General features: G+C 44.5%; 1 protein-coding gene across 2 annotated transcripts in view; it reads right to left on the bottom strand.

The window, feature by feature from the left end:
• LOC137372142 (inositol polyphosphate 1-phosphatase-like) overlaps positions 1-26,528 on the bottom strand; it is a 67,154-nt gene that overhangs the window by 29,326 nt on the left and 11,300 nt on the right. Inside the window, exons 2-3 of one of the 2 annotated variants that reach the window (XM_068035637.1) lie at positions 13,440-13,673; positions 9,468-9,528 (exon numbers count right to left, since the gene is read on the bottom strand). In XM_068035637.1, the coding sequence (XP_067891738.1) occupies positions 9,468-9,528; positions 13,440-13,643 (265 nt within the window). In that variant the 5' untranslated portion in view covers positions 13,644-13,673. Of the gene's footprint in view, positions 1-1,100; positions 1,318-9,467; positions 9,529-13,439; positions 13,674-26,528 lie in introns of those variants that run through there. The other variant, XM_068035638.1, reaches the window with a different exon arrangement.

The raw sequence follows: 26,528 nt of genomic DNA, 5'->3' as shown, positions 1-26,528 counted from the left end.
GCCAATACTACTGGTTGCACCTAGTGCTTGCAGGTGTTGTTGTCCAGCCACAATGACTTCATATTTCCTGCCATCTTCCAGCAGCGCATCGATGCTGTTCCCTTTCTTTTTCCTGAAGAGGTCTTTCTGGAATGCTTCAATGGGTGTTGATACAATCACCAGCTCCATTGTTCGGTCTGACAGCTCCGCTTCTGAGAAATTGCATTCGTTGCCCTTACTATGGCATCTATTGATGAACTGGTCTATTGATTCCTGTGGTTGTTGCCTGTAGGACATAGATTCTAGGTGATGAATTCTAAAAGTCACTCTTAATCTGAGTTGCTCTTCCAGCACTTTCCATATCTTTGCGGGATATTTCCAGCCATGTTCAGATAATCCTGAAGTATTGATTCTCATTTCCAATTGCTATCATTATTTTTACAGCCTGTTTTTCTGGTTCTACGCTTACATGGTCTGTAGAGCATAACTGCATTCTCTGCTGGAACAGTTTGAACTCAGATAGGATATCCAAGGCTTTCTAGTTCATGCTGGGAAAATTGGTATCCATCTTTCTGCTGTTCTTTTGCTTTAAAACGTGCTTTAAGACCTGGTTTTGTGACTCTGTACTATCTTTCTTTAAAAAAAAATCTCTGGGCTGCTTTAATTGACAGCAACAGCTTGTCTGTTTCTTTAGCTTCCAGCACTCTCTCGGTTTCTAGAGCTGTGCAATAGGCATTTCAAGTGCTTTTTTGCTAGAGTTTGTTGATATAGCTGTTCAATAGGCAATTCTTCATGCTTGAGTCGTTTTATGAGTTTTTAAAACTTTGGCTCAGTGAATGAAACCTCTTCACGCAGGAATGATTTAATGATTTTTTTTACTAGTTCTAGCTGTGAGCTACATGAAAAGAGGATTCCTGTGCTTTTTGCTGTTGGGTGCTTCCTGTAACGGTGCGGACCTGATCAGCCTGGGAGAGCCTTTGAAAACAATCAGCCTGAGATAGGGATTGGGTTTTCACTGATTTTCTCTTTTACCGAGGCTTTAAAAAAATTCAACTTTTCAAGCACCTCAAAGCTTTTTTTTTTAAAACTGGGATTCCTGTACCAATGGCACATTGACTCACCTGCTTGATTGATTTGCAGCCTGTCACGCAGCTCTGTCTTCTACAGCTGGAGGTGAGTTTTTTTTTCCTTCTTTACACTGTTTGGGCCAGTGTTTCTTTTAACTTTCTCTCTTTTAGCTTTAGGTAGTTTTTAAAGCTGTTTTCCTGTGGTCTTCAATCTTGGATTCTGTCTTCTCACCACAGCTGCCACCATGTAATAAGAAACTTTATATGCTGTCTGATGCAATATAAATGAGATGTGTGGAGTTCAGTTGATAGAAGATCTCAAACAGGTTTATTGACAGCTAACAAGTATATACAGTGCAGAGATATCTATTTACACTACTTGCCTCTTGGTGTTACAGTTACAAGTGAGACTGGCACATAGTCACATGACTATATCTTGGTGCTTAGCTCATTAGCATATTAGGATCTTAAAGGGACATCGCTCTTAAAGGCAATCACGCAACACAGGTGACAGGGAGAGTCGGCACTCAGCAACCAGGCTTTGAAAGGGGTCGGCACCTCCACCATCGCAGGGCAGAAGAGCAGGAAGAAAGGCTGTCAAGGACAAGTGGGCAGCCACCTGACCAGAACGAAGGTTCCAGCTGAAGACCTCACACCTTGCAGCACTGGTCGTAGTGCCATGCCATTGGCCATGAAAGTCACTGTGGCATTGAATTTCCTCGCTCCTGGTTCCTTCCAAGGATCAGCTGTGAACCTTAGTGGTATCTCAAAAATGGCTGCACACCACTGCATCTCGCTGGACATTTATGCCCTCTTTGCAGAGCTGCACAGTACATTCAGTTAACGACAGATGCAGCCTTGCAGGGACAGTGGGTAATGGGTTTCGCTTTGATCATTGGATTCCGCCAGGTGCAGGGCATCATTGATTGCATACATGTGGCCAGCAAGGCATCCAGGGACTGGCCAGTGAGATCCATCAATAGGAAGCACTCCCTCAGGCCTGGGGTTTGTGCAGGTTAGGCTCCCGAAAAAGTGGGGGAACCCCACCTTGGCATCTTCTGGCCCCCCGGCGCGATCCTCCATTTATACGGAGGCAACATTTCTGGCGCTGGGATCCCCGTCACTTTAAGAACAGGGATTCTACCTCCAAGAGCTTCTGGCCAATTATAGGGCCAGCAGCTCAGCAGTATCAGCAGTGCCACTGGGAGCGGTGGCCACTGTTGATACTGCAAAAGCCTCAAACCCAGGCCCAGCGCTGGAAACCTCAGCTAAGTGGTGAGGTCGCTGAGGACAGGCCAGAAGACACTGCTGGTGGGGCAGGGGTGGGTGGTTGTAAAGTGCAAGGGAGTGGAGTCCTGGGAGGTACATTGCTTCCTGGCAGGGGTCCTCCGTGGGCCACAGACTGCCCACGGAGATGGGACCCCCCCCCACCCCACGCAAGCCTGGAGGGAGGACGTCTCATATTGCAAGGCGTTCTCCCCGCCTGGCAGAGGCACAGCAACCCCACCCCCCACCCTACACTGCTGGTAAGATCCCAGCGGTGGGGGGGGGGGGGGGGGCGGCAGGTAGAGGCCCTTAAGAGGCCATTAATATGCTACTTAAGGGCCTCAATTGGCCTCTGAGTGGGAAGGCCATCGTCGGCCTATCCCGCCCCCAGGAAAATCGCTTGGCAACAGGGCGGCAATGGGCCCTCCACTGAGCCCCCCCCCCCCCCCCGCCCCCCCGCCACCTGACACAATTCTCCATTCCCCAACCTGCCTCCGACCCCGCCTCAGGGGGGGCCCATAAAATCCAGCCCCCAATGTCCATCTGGTCTACAACCACAAGAGCTTCCTTCATGTGTGCGCTCACTTTCCTGGAAACTTTCATGACTCCTTCACCCTCCACCAATCCACGCTACCTCAGATATTCACTCCAACTCACAAGATGAATCCTAGAGACAGGGGGATACCCCTTGAAGAGATGTCTACTGACCCTCTATGGGAGCCCCAGACAGAGGCACAGAGGCAATACAACCAATGCTACCTGCTCAGTAGGACAACCATTGAGCAGGCCATCGGGCTTCTGAAGATGCCATTCCGGTGCCTGGACAGGTCAGGTGGTGCCCTCCCATACCTTCCTGCAAGGGTCTCGTTCATTGTGGTGGTCTGATGTGCTCTCCATATCATGGCCCTTCAGAGATTGTGGACCTTGAGGATGGTGAGACCTGGAAGGAGACAGCTCATTGGGGGAGGATAGTGATAGACTTCAAAAGGTTGATAGGTTGATGGAATGGGCAGAAAAGTGGCAGATGAACTTTAAATCAGAGAAGTGCATTTTGGCTGGAAGAATGAGGAGAGGCAATATGAACTAAAAGCTACAATTCTAAAAGGAATGCAGGAACAGAGATGCGTGGGGAGTATATGTGCACAAATCATTGAAAGCGGCAGGGCAGGTTGAGAAAGTGGTTAAAAAGGCAGAGGGAACCCTAAACTTTAAAGACAGAGGTGCAGAATACAAAAGCAAGAAAGTTATGATGAATCTTTATAAAACAATGGTTTAGCCTCAACTGCAGTATTGTGTTCAATTCTGGGCACCGCACTTTAGGAAGGATATGAATGCTTTAGAGAGTGCAGAAAAGATTTAAAAGAATGTTTCCAGGGATAAGGAACTGTCAACAACACCTTCCATCACTTTGCTGATGATTGAGAGTCGACTGATGGGGAAGTAATTGGCCAGATTGGATTTATCCTGCTTTTTGTGTACAGGACATACCTGGACAATTTTCCCAGATAGGGCAGATGCCAAGGTTGTAGCTGTGCTGGAACAGCTAGGCTAAGAGTGCAGCTAGTTCTGGAGCACCAGTCTTCAGTACAATTCTGGCTGAAGATGGTTGCAAATCATTCAGCCTTGTCTTTTGCATTGACGTACTGGGCTCCCCCATCATTGAGAACGGGGATATTTGTGGAGCCACCTCCTCCTGTTGGTTGGTTAATTGTCCAGTACCATTCATGTGACAGGACTGCAGAGATTTGATATGATCCATTGGTTATGGGATTGCTTAGCTCTGTCTGTAGCATGCTGCTTCCGCTGTCTAGCATGCATGTAGACCTATGTTGTAGCCTCACCTGGTTTGCACCTCATTTTTAGTTATACCTAGCGCTGCTCTAGGCATGCTCTCCTACACTCCTCTTTGAACCGCAAATGGGCACCAGGCTTGATGGTAGTAGTAAAGTGGGGGATAGACTGGGCCATGAGGTTACAGATTGTGGTTGAATACAGTTCTGCTGCTGCTGATGGTCCACAGTCCCTCATCAATGTTTTGAGCTGCTAATCTATTCTGAATCTATCCTATTTAACACAGTGATCGTGCTACACAAAACGATGGAAGGTTCGCTCAGTGTGCGGATGGTTCTGCGACAGGTAGATTGGTGAGGACGAGGTCAAGTAGTTATTCTATCACTACCTGCCACAGGCCCAGTCTGGCAGATATGCCCGTCAAGACCAGGACAGCTCGGTCAGTAATGGTGCTACTGAACCACTCAGTGATGAACATTGAAGTCCCCCACCCAGAGTACATTCTGTGCCCTTGCTACCCTCAGTGCTTCTTCCAAGTGGTGTTCAACATGGAGGAGCACTGTTTCATCAGCTGAGGGAGGGCAGTAGATTTCCGTGTCCATGTTTGCCCTGATGCCTTGAGATTTCATGGGTTCCCGAGTCAATGTTGAGGACTCCCACTTCTTTCTGACTGTATATCACTGGTGGATCTGTCCTGCCAGTGTGGCATTGGCTGTAAGGTAAGAATCGGTGAGTATGATTTTGTCAGGCAGCACCTTCCAAACCTGTGTCCTCTACCACCTAAAAGGACAAGGGCAGCAGGCACCATGTGCAAGTGCCCCTTCAAGTCACACACCATCCTGACTTGGAACTCTATCGCAATTCCTTCACTGTCGCTGGGCAAAAATCCTGGATCTCCCTTCCTAACAGCACTGTGGGCGTACCTACACCACATGGACTGCAGTGGTTCAAGAAGACAGCTCACCACCACCTTCTCAATTAAAGATGGGAAATAAATGCCGGTCTTGCCAGCGATGATCACAACCCAAGAGCGAATAAAAAAAAAAAATCTGTCTTCCACATTTTAACGGTTGTACTGGTATAGGAAAGCCAATGTCAGCAGTGAATTCCTCAATATGCTTTGACATTCATTTGAAATTATTAGCAAAATTCTCCATCCCCTCTGTTCTGTAGGTGTCAGATTGCTGAAAATTCTGCAATTGTAAATCTACTGCTGTCCTAAATCCTAACCCGCCTCTAACCAGTGACTCTAATTTAAATTCAAGTATGCATCTGCCAAACGGCCTTTATGATTTTCTAATTTCTTCAACTGCCTGCAAGAGCAACATTTTAGATAAAACGTGACTTTTATTAAACTTAGCTTCAAAAATGTCATGTTGGAGTCATTTCCTGATGATCATGACCGCAGTTTTTTTTATTCGTTCATGGGATGTGGGTGTCACTGGCAAGACCAGCATTTGTTGCCCATCCCTAAATGCCCTTGACAACTGAGTGGCTTGCTAGGCTATTTCAGAGGGCATTTAAGAGTCAACCACATTGCTGTGGGTCTGAAGTCACAGGTAGGCCAGACTCGGTGAGGACGGCAGATTTCCTACCCTAACAAACATTAGTGAACCAGATAGGTTTTTACAACAATCAATAATTGTTTCAGGGCACCATTACTGAGACTAGCTTTCAATCCAGATTTTTAAATTAATTAATTAAATTTAAATTCCATCAGCTGCAATGGTGGGATTTGAACTTGTGTCCCCAGGGCATTATCCTGGGCCCCTGGATTACAAATCCAGCGACATTACCATTATGCTACCATCATCCCCTGTAATCCAGGAAACGAACTGCTGGAATTTAACGTCCCCCACCTCCGAAGCGGTCAAGGAGGTGGGGGGAGGGCATTAAATTGTGTGGGACGTGAGGTTGCCTTGCCCGTCACCTACTCTCCCCCGCTGCTATTTTACCAGCAGTGGGGGAGGTGGCAAACAGCCCATCTACCCCAGACCACATGAGGCCCTTAAGTGGCCAATTAATTGTCACTTAAGGGCCTCTACCCATTGCCACTGTTATTTTACCAGCAGCAGAAGGGCACTTCAGCACCTGAGAAGGCTGCCCAGTAAAGTCTCGTGGCCTCCATGTGGGCTGGGGGGGCCCTACTGATTGGACACCCTGTGCGCCACGGAGACTCCCCCCGACCCCAGCAGCATGGGCCACCCCCACTAAAACTAACCCCACTGCCCTGCTTTCCGACTCTGACCCCCCCTCGCCGGGGTCAGCCAATTGTCCCTGGCGAAGCCCGAACCCCACTTACCTTTTTGAAAGGCAAAGTCCACCATTCCTCTTCATGCTGGGTGCAGTCCCAGCAGTGGCCACCGCTCTCAGTGGCCACTGCTGGGTCTGAGGAGCTGCCAACCCTCTGATTGGCTGGCAGCTCTTGGAGGTGAGACTGCCTGCCTCAGAGGGTCGGACGGCTTGACCGAAGCCAATAAAGGGCCTGGGCCATGCACAATAGCAGCATGGCTTTCAGGCCTGATCGCCCTGAATTTTCAGCTGGTGGGCGGGGCCACAGCCATAATGTTAAATTCCAGCCAAAATCTTTTACTGATGGAAGAAATAAAACCAGCCTATGACAATATTTACTTTTTCTACACAGTGTTCTTTCTTTCCTCCTCTCTTCTCTTGGGATAAGATTCCATACACACCAGTCGCTCTCTGATAACTGACCCAAGTGACCACTAGTCAAGTTTGGGCCTTTCCTGTAAGAGGCTAGTCAACTGCAGAGGGCTTCCTAGTCAACCCTAATCCTGCCTTCATCCAACAATCATCCACACACAGCTCGCAGGGCTGCAGGAAAGCATTCAGGAGGAGGAATCCAGAGTGATTCCTCTTGTCACTAATCCAGGGGTGTTGAGGCTAATTCTGGTTTCTCTGTGCTGTTCCTGCTGTGAATCAACTAACTTCAGGACAGTTAGTACGGCTCAGCTACTCAGTAGATATAGTCTTTTAAGTTATTGGGGTGTATTACATCACTAGGCTTTTTTTTATTTGTTTATGTAGATGTGGGCGTCACTGGCCAGGCCAGCATTTATTGCCCATCCCTAATTGCCCTTGAGAAGGTGGTGGTGAGATGCCTTCTTGAACTGCTGCAGTCCATATGGGGTAGGTACACCCACAGTGCTGTTAGGAAGGGAGTTCCAAGATTTTGACCCAGCGACAGTGAAGGAACGGCGATATAGTTCCAAGTCAGGATGGTGTGTGCCAGTAGAACTGCCAGAAAGAGAGCAGAACATCAAGCTTGCACCAGTGTTGTCCTTGACCTGCGCATAAGCTCTGACAAACCACACCTCAGCTATTGTCAACATAGGATCATTGATAGAGAATTTGTTGAGACTCCAAAAAATAGTGGGACAGCATTGACATACACTGTTCAAAACACTGGCACATGTAAATGAATAAAAGACATAAAGCTTTTACATGAGGTTTACAATATCGTCAATTAATTTCAGTATTACAGGATCCTCCCAAACATCACTTATACTAAATGTTATATATAATTATATTTTAAAACTATAATTAAGAAATTCCTTTTTCAATTTTGTACTCATAGTGATGGCCTATTAATTCCATATGTTTCGCATGTATGATGATGAATAAACCTATCACTGGCAAAGAATTTGCATCTTCTCAGTTAGTCCATAACCTTTGTATTGCAGTGATGCTGAGATCCTGATGCTGATTTCACAAAGACAAATCCCAGTCATACATACTGCAATCAGGTGACGCAGCTTACAACCTTCCTTTGTTTGTGCAGCAGAATCTTGGGGTCAAGTAACAATACGCTCGATGAGAACTTCTTAATTATTAAGTACTGCTGAAAGAGACGAACTTGGCATTCGTGCAGGCCACAGAAAGAAAATGGTTCTTGTTGAATGTTTTTGAGAAGAAATTTTAGTTCAGGATTTTTGATTGCATTACTTGTTTGCAACTGTTGTTTTACTTTAAACATTATAAACATTTACATAATTTACAGAAAAAAATCCTGCTCACTTGAACTTGTGAAAAGAAATAAGTATGTATAATTTAATTAACTGTAAACCAGAAACCACAGACCTTTAAGCACATCCTTTTTCACATTTTTCACATTTTGTGGAATTGCTAAATTCCCTGGCCCAGATCTTGCTGCAGTGTGGCATCTCACGATGTGCCCTATTAGTTAGAATTATTCCTGCACCCTTCGCCACAAAACATTTGCCCACAATGTTGCTGGCCATGCGAGCTTATAACACACAAGGGTAACAGGGCATCTGAGACCCTGGTGAACAACAGGGCAAACAGTGTATCTCCTTAATCAATGAGATTTAAAGATGGAGAAATAACAGAGGAAGGACTGAGATGGGCGGCACAGTGGTGCAGTGGTTAGCTTCACAGCTCCAGCGACCCAGGTTCAATTCTGGGTACTGCCTGTGCGGAGTTTGCAAGTTCTCCCTGTGACTGCGTGGGTTTTCGCTGGGTGCTCCAGTTTCCTCCCACAGCCAAAGACTTGCAGGTTGATAGGTAAATTGGCCATTATAAATTGCCCCTAGTGTAGGTAGATGGTAGGAGAATTGTGGGGATGTGGTAGGGAATTTGGGATTAATGCAGCATTAGTATAAATGGGTGGTTGATGGTCAGCACAGATCCGATGGGCCGAAGGGCCTGTTTCAGTGCTGTATCTCTCTATGACTCTCAGGAGGGTAAATTCAATGTCAAATCAGGAACAGGAAAAGAAAGATTGGATTAAGAGAGAAAAAAAATTATTTGAAAATTTTACATTTTTAAAATCCTCAACAACAATTCACGATCTGAAGAAATGAGAGTCCATTCTTATAATTATCACTTTCTGGGCAAGAGTGGATGATCAGAAGTCATTAACAATTATCATCTTATTGAAAGGGTACTGAAGCTATTAACTATTGGGCTTAACTTTCTGTGGTGAAGTTAGTGTACAATTAATGTGCAAATGCAACAATGTTAAGGGTGAAATGCTATCTTCGTGAAGCTAACAGCAGAATGGTGCAAATTGTCCAGCAACGTGGGGCAATTTGCAATTAATGGAGCATCTCTTCCTCACCACAGGTTGCTGGCTGATTTACGTATTAATAAGGAATGGCATCATTCACTCACCATTATTTTTGCAGCAAGTTCTTTCTTGGATTTACTTTTGCAATTGCAAATGATAGATGGTGTAAAACTGTTGATGAGCAGACCTAGGGATGCCTATTAGTCACACTGCGCACCGCCAAATTTAGCTAGTTGGTGAAATAATCCACCTAGTTTGATGCTGTAACTAAAGATTCTGATTTTTTTGTGTTAAAACTTTTTAATCTTACTTACCCAGACTATTAGTGAATTGATTTGATTCTTCACCAAAGATGTGATCTTCCAGCCCTGGAAACTGAATAATTGATTGTTAAAGGTGATTGCTTTGGCAACATGTAAAGAGACATATTACTAAGATATAACTTTGGAGGGAAAAAAGAAAATGACACCTCTATATTCCAAAATAGTCTTGTACCTGATGTGTGCCCATCACACTTTTGACACCACAGTTCAAAGTGTCAAATCTATATAAGGGAAAGCTGCTTTTTCTGGCCTTGGGAAGCATTTGGATATTTACAAACAAATAAAGAGAATTGCCTTTTAATTGACCCCAGGTTGTGCTATATACAGCAATCCAAGTTTGTAGCCTTAAAGGGTTCATACTGGCCTATCTTGGCAGCAGAATAATCCTTGTGCATTACATGGTATCATGCTCATTTTTTTAAAACCGGCATGCATCCAAACCAGAAGGCCCAAGGTTTGGTTGATATTGAGCCTCGGGCCTCATTATTAAAAATTGTGGGGAGCTGCCTCTTGTGTTACAACAGGTGATCCGATCCAATTTGACCCGCTTGCTTCGCCGGCAGTGGCCCTAAGGTGAGGCCTGGAAAGGGAAGACAAAGACAGGAGGAGAGCAATTGTTGGTTGACAGTGTCCCTCAGGAGTGGTGTGGAACTGAGAAGAGCAGAGAGGAGCAGGAGTGCTCCTCACAGTTTCACATGAAGGTAAGCAAAAAAACCAGTGGTGGCTGCACGTTCTTTTGGGCCTCCTTATCTCGAGAGACAATGGATACGCGCCTGGAGGTGGTCAGTGGTTTGTGAAGCAGCGCCTGGAGTGGCTATAAAGGCCAATTCTGGAGTGACAGGCTCTTCCACAGGTGCTGCAGAGAAATTTGTTTGTTGGGGCTGTTGCACAGTTGGCTCTCCCCTTGCGCCTCTGTCTTTTTTCCTGCCAACTACTAAGTCTCTTCGACTCGCCACAATTTAGCCCTGTCTTTATGGCTGCCCGCCAGCTCTGGCGAATGCTGGCAACTGACTCCCACGACTTGTGATCAATGTCACACGATTTCATGTCGCGTTTGCAGACGTCTTTATAACGGAGACATGGACGGCCGGTGGGTCTGATACCAGTGGCGAGCTCGCTGTACAATGTGTCTTTGGGGATCCTGCCATCTTCCATGCGGCTCACATGGCCAAGCCATCTCAAGCGCCGCTGACTCAGTAGTGTGTATAAGCTGGGGATGTTGGCCGCTTCAAGGACTTCTGTGTTGGAGATATAGTCCTGCCACCTGATGCCAAGTATTCTCCGAAGGCAGCGAAGATGGAATGAATTGAGACGTCGCTCTTGGCTGGCATACGTTGTCCAGGCCTCGCTGCCGTAGAGCAAGGTACTGAGGACACAGTGGTGGCTGCACGTTAGACCGCAGCAATCCCACCAAAACCTGTAGAGAACTCACAGCTGACAGATTTTGCTGAGGGGTCCTTAAACAGGTGTAAGTCCCCTCATTAGCATATGCCAGGGGCCTGACACCTGTTTAAGGTAGCTGCCCAGAACATCTGAAAATAGTCCATGGCCAATATAGCATTGGATGTATTCTAGGCGCAGAAGTTTGTTCTGGGTTCGGGACTCCAACGTTGGATGAATTTCCGTGTCCCAACCCAGTGTCACATTGGTGTCAAACGCCCAATTTGATTTTTGTAGGGATGGCAAATTAGTGGCCTGGGCATGGGCTCGGCATCCAATCAAGCAATGACACATTGGCAGCCCCACCGTCTGAAGTGGGAGCTGCCGTTGCAGGTAAGACAGTGCGGGTGCCTCACGATGGTGATGTCCTCTGAACAGGTTTAAAACTTTTCACATTAAAAAGGTCACAGCTGCCAGGATATCATCGTGGAGGAACAATCCCTCCATTAGATGGCCAGTGGACGTAGTGCAGCCCGACTGCCATGCCAGGTGCAGGGGGTGGTCGCTAGTGGGATTGAGCACAGGCACTGGCCACCACCACCACCCCCACCCCCCTACCCCCAGTCTGCTGCCAGGAGGCTGCTCCATTCCCTGGCTATGTTCTGGCCTTAGTGGGGGGGGCTTGCAAGCCGACTGGAAGCGGAGGCAGGAACATGCCGGCAACTTGGCACGCCGTTCTCCGATACCAATTTTTGGGCCTTCTCACCTCCAACGGGGATTGAAAATTCTGCTCCAGGTGCCTTTGAGTACAGGAAGCAGCCCTATTTTACGACCAATACCAGTAAAAATGGGGCACAATGAGGACAAATTTCTACTTCTTTGACTTTCTGGGAGCATTCAGCATCATGAGAGATTCACTACAACCTTCAAAAACATCCAGTATATATATTTAACTTCCCAAGGTTGGACTGAAGCAAATTTTGGAATAGAACAATGGCAGCCTGATTCTGTAGCTACTGTTACCCTTGACCTGACTGTGATTGATGCTGATACATGCTGTCTGTAGTGAAAAAGTCTTCCATTCCTGAATGCTAACAGCCTTGCTTGCATGAGCACAAGAATTAATCAAATAAATGTGTCCAGTTTAAGAGTAATCAATAACTGAATTCACATCTTTCAAATCACTGAAGGAACACAAAAGTACAGGATAATGTCATACTCTGCCCAATTTGATACATTTTGCATCTTTACCACTGCATTAATTTTTCTTTACTAATAGTTTAGCCTGCAACTTGGAAATCAGTCATATTAAGTTTCTACCCTGACCGGCCAGCCAAGAATGGAAATTCACTTGGGCCGAGAAACCTATTGGTTTGTTAGGGGAGGCGAATCCACTGACCCTATACATAGTCATTGATTTAAAGAAGGAAGGTGAGCGAGAGGCAGGGGCTCCTAACTCTGGAGTTCCCGTGACCTTGTCCCTCAGAGGGGCCTGCTGCAGGGTGAGCACAGGTATAGGTGGTGAAACTGGATGGTCCAATGGCAGTTGTTGGGTCCACTTGGAGAGTCCAAGCCAAGACAGCAGCCTGGATTGCTGACCAGACAGCAAATGTAATTTTTTCCCCTCTCTAAGGGAGCAGAGTTCATGGTCAGGTACAACTGCGACATAAATACCAAGCTACCGGGCCACAGGTTTCTAGTGCCACTGTGTTTATAGATGTGGACCTTCATCCCACTATCCCACTGCACTCTGAAAAGTACCCAAGCATGGTGCACAATTGATGTATTGGGTACATCAAGACTGTAACACTAGCCTCCTTCAGCATGTAAAGACAATTGTTGAAATGGTGAGAGCTGTGACACTTTGTCCTGCATAATCTTTAGGTTCTTTTCTGGAATATAATGATAATGCCTGAAGACCATTGTTCAGTTATTAGTGCAGAGTGTGGCTGCTGGCATATATTCACAGTACCCCGAGTTCCTAATGCTCCGTGCTATAGAACAGTTGGATGGGGTTCATATAACAAACTTCGCATGCTGAGCTTTCAGTCATGCCACTATGGAGAGGTAATTTCCAGAATAAAGGAGAAAAAAAGAAAGTCACCCCACACTATTCTGGTATTCCTTTTGCCTGCCCATCCCCTCAAATAGTAATGCTGCTAATATCACCAGATTTAATGGGAAAGGAAGGAAGGACTTCAAATTGAGCACCGCCCTTAACAGGCAAAATCTAGAATGTGCCCCATTGTTCTAGTGTAAAATGGTACGAACAAAATTAATCCCACTTAATCCCAAAATTCCAGTGCTAATCACTATGGCTGAGAGAGACCTGGTGTATTTATTTCAATGCTATGATGTCCTTAATGTCATGAAGCAATTAATCAGTATAAAAGGCTTACTATCCAAACATTTTAACTGGTTCTGTTTTCATAAGAAAAAGTACAAAAATTCAGTCCACTAACCCAGAATCAGAATAGCTGCTACATCATAACAGTCCAGATTCAAATTAACTGTTTCCAGATAGGACAGACAGCATTCTGAACAAATGTCTTTTAATTAATTTTTTTAGTTCACGGTACTTACTTTCTTTCCAATGTCATGTTTGATTACTTCTTGAACCAATACATCTGCTAGTGTTTTGAAATCACTAACAAATTTCTTATTTTTCTCATCCCCCTTTTTTTCCTGTACCAACAGCTGAAAGAGCGTCTCCTCTTGCTTGCAGGCACGAGCAATGTTTGCAGATTTTTCTGAAGCATGGACGAGCGCAGTCAAAAATTCAGACATTTTGGAAACTGGATATCTATACGCAATCACCTAGAAAGAAAAGATAAAGGGCAACCTGTTACACCATGCAAATCCTGCCACTATTTACATACAGGACACAGCTTGTCTACGTGTGCAAAAGCATGTTTATCTATACTCGTTACATAGAAAGTACATAATTCATCTATTTTGAAACAGCTACGTGCGACTGAATTGTTTGAAGGAGAAGTTTGCAATACAAGGCTGATTCCTGAAAAAGCTGAACACGCTGGTGTAAACTATCAAAGCTTGTCCATCTTTGGATTCAGTGGCAACATCAATATCATACACACTTCCATTAGCCTGGCACATTATAAGTGATTATGAGACTAATTGACCCAAGGCACTTTGTACTTACTTGCTCCAGGGGTGCCATTACTATGGCTATGGCTGTGGCATTACTGTGGAAATGGGCATTGCCCTTAAGTCACCAACACAGTTGGAAAAGACTTGTTTAAATATCAAAATGAGTTATGCTCAGAAACTAAAACAATAACATTTACATGAAGTAAATAAATTATAAATCATATCTATGTGTGGTCATTGGCTAATGTGCAACTATTAGTTTCATTTATGACTTTTATCTTCAGTCATCTGTTCCTTGAATCTCTGATGCACATTAAAAATAAAGTTGGAAGCATTAAGCTTCTTCAGAAAGAAGCTGCAGAACACAGATGTTGCTTGCTCAGTATAAGGAGATAATGATGGCTGTTTACATAAAAACTGGATATATTTTTCATTTGAAGCAATTTAAGTTAATTATAGTCTGAGTTCTGATTCAATGATAAAGGGCTCCCAAAATATAGTTGCTCATGTAATGATCATATGTTGGTATATGTTCCTGAATGAACTAGCTATCCCTTCCCTAATTATACAAGCTATTGTAAATCAGTGAGCAGGGAGATTTTCTAGAAGTAATAGTTATAAAGTCCTTATGGATATGAACTACTATTATACAATAAGGAAACTAGGATTTATTTTATTCATGGTGTAAATCATACAAAAGTGGCACTGTTTGTAAACTCAATAAATATCGTTTTTTGTAAGTTCTTTTACTGCATTATGATCTGAAGGGTTTTCTTCATGGTCTCAAAATATTGCTTATGTACATAGTGAAAGTGCAGAGAAAAATACTTGTTACAGATTTATTCATTGTTTTCAACACAGGAATATGTTTTTTGAATTTTTTTGCACAGAAACAAATCATGCTTTCCTCAATTGAGGAACATATTGAAAATATTATTTTCTGTCAGATCTGGATCAGAGGTTAAGCTATCCAAGGGGTGTATTTTCCCAGTGTGTAAAGTTAAAGTACTTTTATTAAAATGCCTTATAAAACAATGACAGCTGAAACATTTTTTATTTATCCATACACACACAGGGAAACATATCCCAAGATACAGCAGGTCATATTGTCTGAAGAAAGGTGCCTATTTTCCAAGGAATGACCATCTCCCTATCAATTCCAACCTGATCCCTGCACTCACAGACACCACCAAATGCTTGACAGGAATTAACTGCTATGAGGTGAATTCTATATTCAAGAGGTGACAGAAGGCCCATCAATTCATTTCACCAGGAAACCAAGACAGCAAAAGCAAAGGGAGCTTGGCATTACCTCTATTTTCCAAATGAACAAGGGAGGCCTGGACTGATGCGTGACAGGCAAGGGATCTGCACTGTACCTGTGGCTTATATCCCCTCTGGTAAACCCACTTACTCAACCTCACCATATTTATAAACATGCACAAACCAATATTTGGATGTTATCTTATCAAGTAAGCTTTTGGGGTGCTCAATTGTTACTTCTGATCCTTGAATTGGACCACTGCCATATTTCCATGCGAAAGTTGGAAAAACTGTGTTTTCCATGTCATTCATCATTGATATCAACAATGACCTGGGATTGGAGGAGTAAGTGAATATACCTCAAAAGGACTTCATTTACTGTAAAATGCTTTGGCATGTCCTGGGGTTGTGAAAAACACTGGCAGGAATTCTATCGATGGGGGAGGGGCCTGACAAAAGGCCCAAAAGCTTGTGGCAACACTGCCTTGGCTGTTTGTGAGACCCTCAGCTGCATTTTTTGGCCATCGGGAAATAATTTGTTGTCGTCAGGACTCCCATCCCTTTAAAGTATGGCCGCCAGCCCCCAGGAGCTGCCGGCCAATTGAAGGGCTAGCAGCTCGGCAGCACCACCAGGAAGTGGCCACTGCGCCTAGAAGAGAAGACGCCATGGAGGTAGACTGCCCTCCCAACCAGGTAAGTGGGATCTGGGGGCGCAGGGTCCAGTCAGGTAGGCACAGGCAAGGGTGGGGGGTGGGTTCCTATGGGGGCAGCCATTGCTGCCAGGGGGCCCCTCTGTGTGTCACAGTGCCTGAACAGGATGCCCTCCCCCCACCCCAAGACTGGAAGGAGGAGGCCAGGGCTTACCATATGGTCTCCCCACGCAGCAGAGAGCCCACCCACCACTGGTAAAATGCCAGTGGCGGAGGAGGGAAAAGAGGCCCTTAATTGGCCATATTAATGGCTCAATTGGCCTCTTGGCGGGAGGGCTATCCTCCACCTTCCCCGCCACTGGTAAAATGGCATGGCAGCAGGAGACATCGGGCACCACTCATGAATTCCCTCACCATTCTACGGGCCTCCCACCCCCCTACCACCACCCCCGGCCTCCCAGCCCATCCTCGGAGGGCTGGTGAAATCCAGCCCATCATATAAATGAAGTTCTTACTTTCTTTAACAGGATAAGGAAGAAGATGCCAAAGGGCTAATTGCAAAGCAGACTGGTAGTTAGTTATGGGAGGCCATTACAGCCCATCTGTTTCCAAGAGAAGCCTGACAAAGTCTGAAAGGACTTCTCCCTGTTCATTTTAAATCAGATCGACACCATTTTATCCTGTTTCATAAGGACAGTATTTTCTCATCTTTTGAAGTAGCCAAGGTTGACTCCTCTTTCTTTGTAATAAAATAGCAGAATGCAGTGTCCAATGACAGAGCATACGTTCGGTAAGTTTTAAAAATTTTTTCACGGGATGTGGGTATCGCTGGCTAGGCCAGCATTTATTGCCTATCCCTAATTGCCCTTGAGAAGGTGGTGGTGAGCTGCCTTCTTGAACCGCTGCGATCCATGTGGTGTAGTTTCACCCACAGTGCTGTTGGGAAGGGAGTTCCAGGATTTTGACCCAGCGACAGTGAAGGAACGGCGATTTGGTTTCAAGTCAGGATGGTGTGTGGCTTGGAAGGGAACTTGCAGGCTGTGTTCCCATGCATCTGCTGTCCTTGACCTTCTAGGTGGTAGAGGTTGCGGGCTGGGAGAAGACGGTGGCGTGTGGTAATATTACTGAGCTAGTAATCCAGAGGTCCAGGCTGATGTCCTGGGAACATGGGTTCAAGTCCCACTACGATGGAATTTAAATTCAATTTTTTAATAAAAATCTGGAATTGAAAGCTAGTCTCAGTAATGGTGCCATGAAATTATCATCGACTGTCGTAAAAACCCGTCTGGTACACTAATTTCCTGTAGGGAAGGAAATCTGCCGTCTTTATCTGGTCAGGCCTACATGTGACTTCGGACCCACAGCAATGTGGTTGACTTTTAACTGACCTCTGAAATGGCTCAGCAAGCCACTCAGCTGTCAAGGGCATTAGGGATGGGCAACAAATTGCCAATGAAACTCTCATCCCAAGAAAGAATAGAAGAAAAGTTTGGAAGGTGCTGTCGAAGGAGCCTTGTAAAGTTGCTACAGTGCATCTTGTAGATGGTACACACTGTTGCCACTGTGCGTCGGTGATGGAGGGAGTGAATGTTGAAGGTGGTGGATGGGGTGCCAATCAAGCAGGCTGCTTTGTCCTGGATGGTTTAGAACTGCCTGAGTGTTGCTGGAACTGCACTCATCCAGGCAAGTGGAGATATTCCATCATACTCCTGACTGGTGTCTTGTGGATGGTGAACAGGCTTTGGGGAGTCAGGAGGTGAGTTACTCGCCACAGAATTCCCAGCCCTGCTCTTGTAGCCACAGTACTTATATGGCTGGTGCAGTTCAGTTTCTGGTCAATGGTAAACCCCAGGATGTTGACAATGGGGGATTCAGTGATGGTAATGCCATTGAATGTCTAGGGGAGATGGTTAGATTCCCTCTTGTTGGAGATGGTCATTGCCTGGTACTTGTGTGGCATGAATGTAACTTGCCTCTTATCAGCCCAAAATTGAATGTTGTCCAGATCTTACTGCATGTGGATACAGACTGCTTCAGTATCTGAGGAATCATGAATGGTGCTAAAAATTGTGCAATTATCAGCGAACACCCCTACTTTTGACCTTATATAGAAGGGAAGGTCATTGATGAAGCAGCTGAAGATGGTTGGGCCTTTGACACTGCCCTGAGGAACTCCTGCAATAATGTCCTGGGACTGAGATGTTTGACCTCCAACAACCACAACCATCTTCCTTTGTGCTAAGTGTGACTCCAACCAGTGGAGAGTTTTTCCCCTGATCCCCATTGACTCCAGTTTTGCTAGGGCTCCTTGATGCCACACTCGGTCAAATGCTACCTTGATGTCAAGGGCAGTCACTCTCACCTCACCTCTGGAGTTCAGCTCTTTTGTCCATGTTTGGACCAAGGCTGTAATGACGTCAGGAGCTGGCAGAACCCAAACTGAGCATCAGTGAGCAGGTTATTGTTGAGTAAGTGCTGCTTGATAGCACTGTCAATGACATCTTCCATCACTTTACTGATGATCGAGAGTAGACTGATGAGCCAGTAATTGGCCAGGTTGGATTTGTCCTGCTTTTTGTGTACAGGACATAGCTGGCAATTTTCCAAATTTTTGGGTAGATGCCAGTGTTGTAGCTTGGCTAGGGGTGTGGCTAGTTCTGCAGCACAAGTCTTCAGTACTAATGCCGGAATGTTGTCAGGGCCCATAGCCTTTGCAGTATCCAGTGTCTTCAGCCGTTTGTTGATATCACGTGGAGTGAACTGAATTGGCTGAAGACTGGCATCTGTGATGCTGGGACTTCAGGAGGAGGCCAAGATGAATCATTCACTTGGCACTTCTGGCTGAAGGTGGTTGCAAATGCTCCAGCCTTGTCTTTTGCACCGATGTGCTGGGCTCCCCCATCGTTGAGGATGGGGATATTTGTGGAGCCTCCTCCTCCTGTTAGTTGTTTAATTGTCCACCACTATTCATGACTGAATGTGGCAGGATGCAGAGCTTAGATCTGATTTGTAGGTTGTGGGATCGCTTATCTCTATCTACCGCATGCTGCTTCTGCTGTTTGGCATGCAAGTAATCCTGTGTTGTAGCTTCACCAGGTTAACACCTCATTTTGAGGTATGCCTGTGCTGCTCCTGGCATGCCCTCCTGCACTCTTCATTGAACCAGGGTTGATCCCCCGGCTTAATGGTAATAGTAGAGTGAGGGTTATGCCAGGCCATGAGGTTACAGATTGTTGAATACAATTCTGCTGCTGCTGATGGCCCACAGTGCCTTATGGATGCTCAGTATTGAGTTGCCAGATCTGTTTGAAATCTATCCTATTTAACACGGTGGTAGTGTCACACAACATGATGGAGGATCTCCTCAATGTGAAGATGGGACCTCGTCTCCACAAAGAATATGTGGTGGCCACTCCTACCAATACTGTCAAGGACAGATGCATCTGCGACAGGTAGATTGGCGAGGGCAAGATCTAGTAGGTTTTACCCTATTGTTGGCTCCCTCTCCACCTGCCGCAGACCCACCTAGCAGTTATGTTCTTTAGCACTTGGCCAGCTCGGTCACTAAGTGGTGCTACCAAGACACTCTTGGTGATGCACATTGAAGTCTGTGTATTGGAATATCTATGTGCATGCGGCTTTTAAATTCCAAAGGATTTCCTCTTCAGCATGTCTGCCTAGCCATCCATGAACGATTTAATTCTATGCACCAGTGGGTATGGTACTGCTCATTCTGATGTTCTTGCTCCCTTAGGTGAGGGGCTAGAAGTCAAGCAAGACTGTTGTAGCTGGATACTCTGTGACAGGAGTGGTGACTGCTACAACATCTCCACTGCTGTGCATATGTCCTTGCTTTTGGAAGCACCCTTTGAAGCCCTGATGGTGAATGCTGAGCGAAGTCAAAGAGGGAACAGCAAATACTCTGATCACAATCTGTCAAATATCCTAGGATATGGAAATTGTGCCAAAGGACTGGACAGTTACATCTGTTACAAAAGGGAGAAAGGGATAAACCACAGATCTATGGACGGGTAAGCAAGACGTTGGAGAATTCTAGAGGTCATAATACATATTAAAATTAATACTCAGTAAAATATGGATTAATTAAAGAGAGCCAGCATGGATTTGTAAAAGGCGTTTCATATCTGACAAATGGGAATTGAAGCGGATGTTGTGCGTATGCAATTCTGTTATTCAATTAACCAGGTAACTAGCTTCAAACTGTAAAACATTTTTTCTTATCCTTCTATACTGTGTTTGGAGCCAGTGTTGATACATTCTTGTTATTCATACCCAGACAGCTTGGACCTGTACTTGGTCAGTCTACTACACATTGGTCACAAGAAAATCATCTTGGTTTTCTTGCATGACAGAAAATAAATGTGTTTTGGACGCTGACTGAGGTGGTAATGAGTGAAATGAGGGGAGACAATCAGGAGGGGTCAAGTGGTGGCTAACAGCAGCCCACAAATTCAATGTGGAGCTGAGCCAAGTACTCCTGCAGCTAACAGTAAAATAGCTAGCAGAAGTAAGTAAAAGACTAAAAACTTACCATTCAGGAGGCAGCCTCCAGCAGTCCCTTTACGGTTTGGCAGCAAAGCATCTGAGAATACTGACTGCAATGTCCAAGCTCTGTGCTGCAGTCAGTCATTAACAAATTTTGTAAAAAAGGGGCTTGAAACAGGCATCAAGTTCCCTATTTGCAGATGCAAAAGGCCTAATAACACCTAAGCAGAGGACTTTACCAATATGGTGGGTGGAGCATAGAAACATAGAAAATAGGCACAGGAGTAGGCCATTCAGCCCTTTTGGGCCTGCTCCGCCATTCAAAAAAGATCATGGCTGATTGTCTAATTCAGTACCCTGTTCCCGCTTTCTCCCCATATCCCTTGATCTCTTTGGCATTAAGAAATATATCTAACTCATTCTTGAATATATTTAATGACTTGGCCTCCACTACCTTCTGTGGCAGAAAATTCCACAGGTTCACCACCCTCTGAGTGAAGAAATTTCTCCTCATCTCAGTTCTAAATGGCATACCTCATATCCTGAGACTGTGACTCCTGGTTCTGGACTCACCAGCCATCAGGAACATCCTCCCTGCATTTAGCCTGTCTAGTCCTGTTAGAATTTTATAGTTTTCTATGAGATCTCCTCTCATTCTTCTAAACAATAGTAAATATAGGCCTAGTCAACCCAATCTCTCCTCATACATCAATCCTGCCATCCCAGGAATCAGCCTAGTAAATCTTCTTTGCACTCCCTTCATGGAAAGAGCATCCTTCCTCAGATAAGGAGACCAAAACTGCACACAATACTCCAGCTATGGTCTCACCAAGGCCCTGTATAACTGCAGTAAGACATCCTTGCTGATTTCCTTCAGGTCCTCCCTCTCATTAGACCCTCTGGGCTGCCATGCTGGATGCCAAGTCTCCCTGTAACTAATAGATCGTTGCCAACAAAATACTAGTCCTAGGCTTTTCATATGAATTCTCACCTTTTACTTCCTTTTAAGATAACTGTCAGAAATAGAATTACTTAAGTGTATGTAACCATAACCCTAGATGAAATCAAGGGAAATGACTGGATCACAGAGAGTTCAGCCTGACAAAATAGTGCAAATGTTCAATCAGAAAACATTATACAGATCACAATTAAAGGGCAAGAATTTTTGAAGTTTTTAGCTTGTAATTATGGTTGTTCAGAACAAAGTTTTACAATGGGCGCACTCTGTTCATAAAGCTTAATCCTTTTTATTTGGAGCTCCTTCTGAAACAAACTGCAGTGTTGCACACTACAGCCCAGGTTGAATTGTTTAAAACACAACTATCTGAGTATCTATTTTCTTGGTATGCCAAGCCAAGAGCATAATTATCCAGTATTTGTCCTTCCTAACGCCTGAGGGAAAAGTTACACCCACAGCCAGTTTAGATTAGCATTTAAGATAAAGCAAAACACTATTGCTCAGTTCTAACAGCTGCAGTACAATACCATAAATAAGAGAAAAGCCAGCATCCAGATCATAAGCTGAATGTCCCTCAACAGTCACTTCAAATAAACCACAACTTTATACATTTCTTTTTGACAAGATGCAGCAATTCAACTACTTGACCTGTCTTTTCATTTCAGTCAACCCATATAATTCCATAAAGTTCAAAGTACGCAAAAATCTTTCCCTTTTCCTTTAACAATTACTGGACTCACCATCTACATTATACAACTGAAGATTATTTCAACATAGAAGCTGACATAAAGGCAAAATCAATTTTATTCTTAATAGCAATACCTTCCATTGAATTCCATTGAATCTTGATATCATTAAAGGGACACTGCTGTCATGACAAACATTTTTGGCTGCTTTTGTAATTTGAGAGAAAAGCACGAAGAACTGCATCATTTGATATGATGTAAATCATATGTGGAAAAGAGATTAAAGGCTTCAAAACTTTTTAAATGAAGCCAATTCCCCTTTAACACAGTGTGAGCTATGCAGAACAATAATGGCATGATAGCTGCAAATTAATCTTTAACTTACCTCAGTATTAAAAGGTTAACAGTGCAATGAATTTCAGTAGCACATTGCATTGATATCCATCAATCTATCAAACTGCAGTCTGGTTGTACTGCAGTGACTGCTAATCAAGCAAAGCTTTTATTCTATTTCAGTATTTAATCGAAAGATGTTTTCTCAATATACTTTGGCACATTCTCAACCAATTACAGATGCTTAATCTGTCCATAAATGTTGAATGCTTTATTTACATTCAGCCAGCCATTCTCATGTGCGTCAAGTAAAAATGAATCCAATTCTTAAAGGGCACAATTCTTAGATCACAATCCAATTATTCCAGATTCAGAGATTTGTGTTGGATCTTAGCTGTTTCCTTTCAATCATCTGACTCCATTTAAAAATGTTGCCAGTCTTCAAATGTCAACATAAAACTATTCCAAATGGAAACAGACATTTTATCCAATCCTCCAATATGTTGAAAATGTCAGCGTCAAAAGTAATTACTGAGACCACCCACAATCTATGTGCCTAATATTTCTAATTTTTATTAGACCACGATGGATGACGATTTTTTTAACTGCTATTCGCATTTTTGGTTTTTGCTTTTTTTTCCTATCTCTATCACAGTTGTTAGCTCTGGTGATGAGAAAATGGAGAACGCATTTCTTTGCACATTTTGACTACAATGTCACCCCGTAGTTCTGTCAAAAGGAGGTATATTTATAAACTGCAGGCAGACATAGTTGCAATATTTCCTTAAACAGAAACCCACAGAGGTTTGCTGTGGAATTATTCAAGCTCATATATCGGCAAGAGGCCACCACATGTATTCAACACTGTATTTTCAACTGCCTGAAATAACTGCCTTCATCTTTACATTACCACAACTTTTGCAAGGGTGTTGTCAGCAGATTGAGGTTTTTTTATGAGCATCCTCAATCTTAGATCAGCCAGAACAAAGCATTTTGTACAACATCCGCAGCTACTTTCCTCAGCAGTTTTCACAAAAAACCTGTGATTTCTTTAATATCAGAAATGCTTTATTCATATTGTGTGTAAACTATGAAATGAAATAATTATTCGGTGGATGACTACATACCATCTCTATGTTTTGCCTCCAAGTTTCTGTTACTTCTACAGTACAAAATGCACAGAAAAAAATAAAATACTAACTAATGCACAATAACACAATGAGTAACACTAACATCAAATAACTGTATAAAAATCAATTATGAAAACAACTAGATACAGAAATTATAAAACAAGTAAAGCAAGGTAGTAATAACACACAGAGTTGTCTCAATCATGGGCAAGTTATATGAGAGACACAGTGGGGAAAAAAGGAAGAAAAGACTTAAAAATTATCACTTTATAGCTTGAATCAGGTGATGGAAGGAAAACAAAGCCAGATTCTATTAAAAAGTTTTGCTGTTGGGTAGCACATTCTTCTGGAATTCCTGGCAATGTTCAAAGTTTCCAGACCTAAAGATTTTACCTCGACAGGCAGTTGCTGGCTCAGTTCTCTTTCAGCAGATGCCAATTTTTTTATTCATTCTCGGCATCACGAGCAAGACCAGCATTTATTGTCCATCCCTAGTTGCCCTTGAGAAGGTGGTGATGAGTCTGCTTCTTGAACCTCTGCAGTCCAACATTTGTCCAACTGAATATCAGATTGACTTCTCCAGAATTAGATTAACTTTGTTATCAAAGTTGTCAAATTCAAAACAGTCCTATGCTGCAATCTAATAAACACGAATGAATCTCCATAGATGATCAAGACCAGTAGAAGTTAATATGAACTGTGTATTTTTTTAGGCCAAAAGGTGACTGTGATTGAACACTGGACTGTGCATTGTGTTCTACAATGGACATTCTGAGGACTTCTTGCAGATTTGTACTCTGTACTTGCTGTAGACCGCCTATGTAAACAACACAGCTCTCCCCTACTTTTAACGTAAAAATATTCCAAACTGATATCACCCGTGGAATTTGTTTTAAAGAACTGTCATGCACTAGGCACTGTCAGTATCTGTACATGCACAGATTTTTAAATACATTGGGCTGGTGTTTTCCTTAGGTTATGCTGTTTTTATCAGGGATAGGCACCAAAATGTTGTACCACTGACATCTGACAAAATTCCTGACTCAGCCACGGATATGGGTGCAATTAGTCTGTATACAAAGTGTATAGCCAAGCTAATGTCATCAAAACACAGTCTGATTTAAAACACATTTCTCCCTAGTTAGTGAGATCCCTGGCATTGTTTTTGCTTGCACAAGTAGTCAATGTTTGCTCGCATATTTGATGAGCGATGTAGAGAATTCGGATAGATGCCCATCTGTCAGCACTGATCTTAATCTTAATCTCTCTCTCTCTCCCCATCCCTCTCCCTCTCTGTGTCCATCTCTCTCCCCTCTCCTCTCTGTGACCAGGTCTCTCCCTCTGTGTCCCCTTCTCTCTCCCCACTCCGTGTCCTGCTCCCTCTCCCTCCTCTCTCCCCTCCGTGTCCCCCTCTCTGTCCCATTTTCCCTTTGCCCCCTCTCTGCTACTCCTCTCTCCCCTTCTCCCTCTCCCCCCTCTCTCCCCTTCTCACGCCTCTCTCACCCCTTCTCATGCCTCTCTCGCTCCCCTTCTCCCTCCACTCTCTCTCCCCCTCTCTTTCGACCCCCCTCTCTCCCCACCAGTCTCTCTCTCTCCCCACCTCTCTCTCTCTACCCTGCCTCTCTCTCTCCCCTGCCTCTCTCCCCGCCATTTTTCTCTCTCTCCCACCCACCTCTCTCCCTCTCCCTCCACTCCCCTCTCTCTCTCTCCCCCTCTGTCCCTCTCTCACCCATCTGTCTCTCCCTTCCTCTCTCTTTCCCCACTCTCTCTCTCTCCTCCACTGTCTCTCTCTGTCCCCCCTTTCTCTCTCCCACCCTCTGTCTCTCCCTCCCTCTCTCCCCCCCATCTTCTCTTTCTTCCCACCAAACTCTCTCTCGCACCCCCCCCCCCACACTCTCTCACTTTCTCTCGCCCCCCCCACACTCTCTCTTTCTCGCCCCCCCACACTCTCTCTCTCTCTCGCCCCCCCACACTCTCTCTCTTTCGCCCCTCATTCACTCTCTCTCACCCCCCACTCTCTTTCGCCCCGCCACTCTCTCGCCCCCCACTCTCTCTTGCCCTCCACTCTCTCTCTCTCTTGCCCCCCACTCTTTCTCACCCCACACTCTCTCTCTCCTCCTCCTTCTCTCCCCTCAGCCCCCTCACCCCTCTCTCTCGCCCCCCCTCTCTTTCTCCCCTCCTCTCCTGTCTGCCTATATAAAAAAAAACAGCTTGCTCTGGCTCAAAGATGTCTTGCCTTTCTACTTCTATCATTTGTTCCTGTGCGCTATCCTATCTGTTCAAACAGGGGCAGGGAGCACTTGATTGATAGCACCAGTCTTCCCCGCGAATCCTGCCTCCTCTGCGCTCTGATTGGACAGGAGATCTGCAAGCAGGCAAACCATTTGTGCTTTTGATTGGCGGGCCGGATACAAAACTTTAGCGGGCTGTCGGAAATAGCCCAATGCCCCAATGCTTTGGAACTATTTTCGCTCCTGATAATTATAAATGTCTTATTCCAAGCCTTTAAACTTGTGTTTACACTAGTTTAAAGGCTTGCCGCAAAATATTTAAAATTAACACGGGCCTCAAAATTTTTACCACAGACACGTTGCCGACCTATGTTTTATTCAGCACAACTTGCCCAAAAACGGCCAAACCAACACAGAAGATCGCAGAATTTCAAGCACAAATTACATCCAGTACAAATCGAGTTGCCTCAATCTCTTGTGCTAATTTACAAAGCATCATGCTAGAAGTCCGCCCTTCCCCACAAAATTGGCCAAGCTCCCAGATCCAATTACTCACCATGGCGAATTACTGCTAATTATGCCCAATTGGAGGCCTTCAAGGAGGTTCTTAAAATTAAGCTTTCCTTTTTAGGTGCAAGGACATATTTCACATGTTTTAAAAGCTTTTGAATTTTTACTATGAAACTGACTACTATGCACCAATATAACTAGCAAATGATGCTGTATCGTTTTCTAAAGTAATTTTCAGTTATTTAAAATTGAGTTACTCAAATGGTGGACTAGACACTCTGTTTAAGAATGCTT

The sequence above is a fragment of the Heterodontus francisci genome, chromosome 7 (genome assembly GCF_036365525.1).
Source record: "Heterodontus francisci isolate sHetFra1 chromosome 7, sHetFra1.hap1, whole genome shotgun sequence".
Classification (NCBI taxonomy): domain Eukaryota; kingdom Metazoa; phylum Chordata; class Chondrichthyes; order Heterodontiformes; family Heterodontidae; genus Heterodontus; species Heterodontus francisci.
Note: the sequence above shows the minus strand (reverse complement) of the source record. Positions and strands in the feature narration are given on the sequence as shown.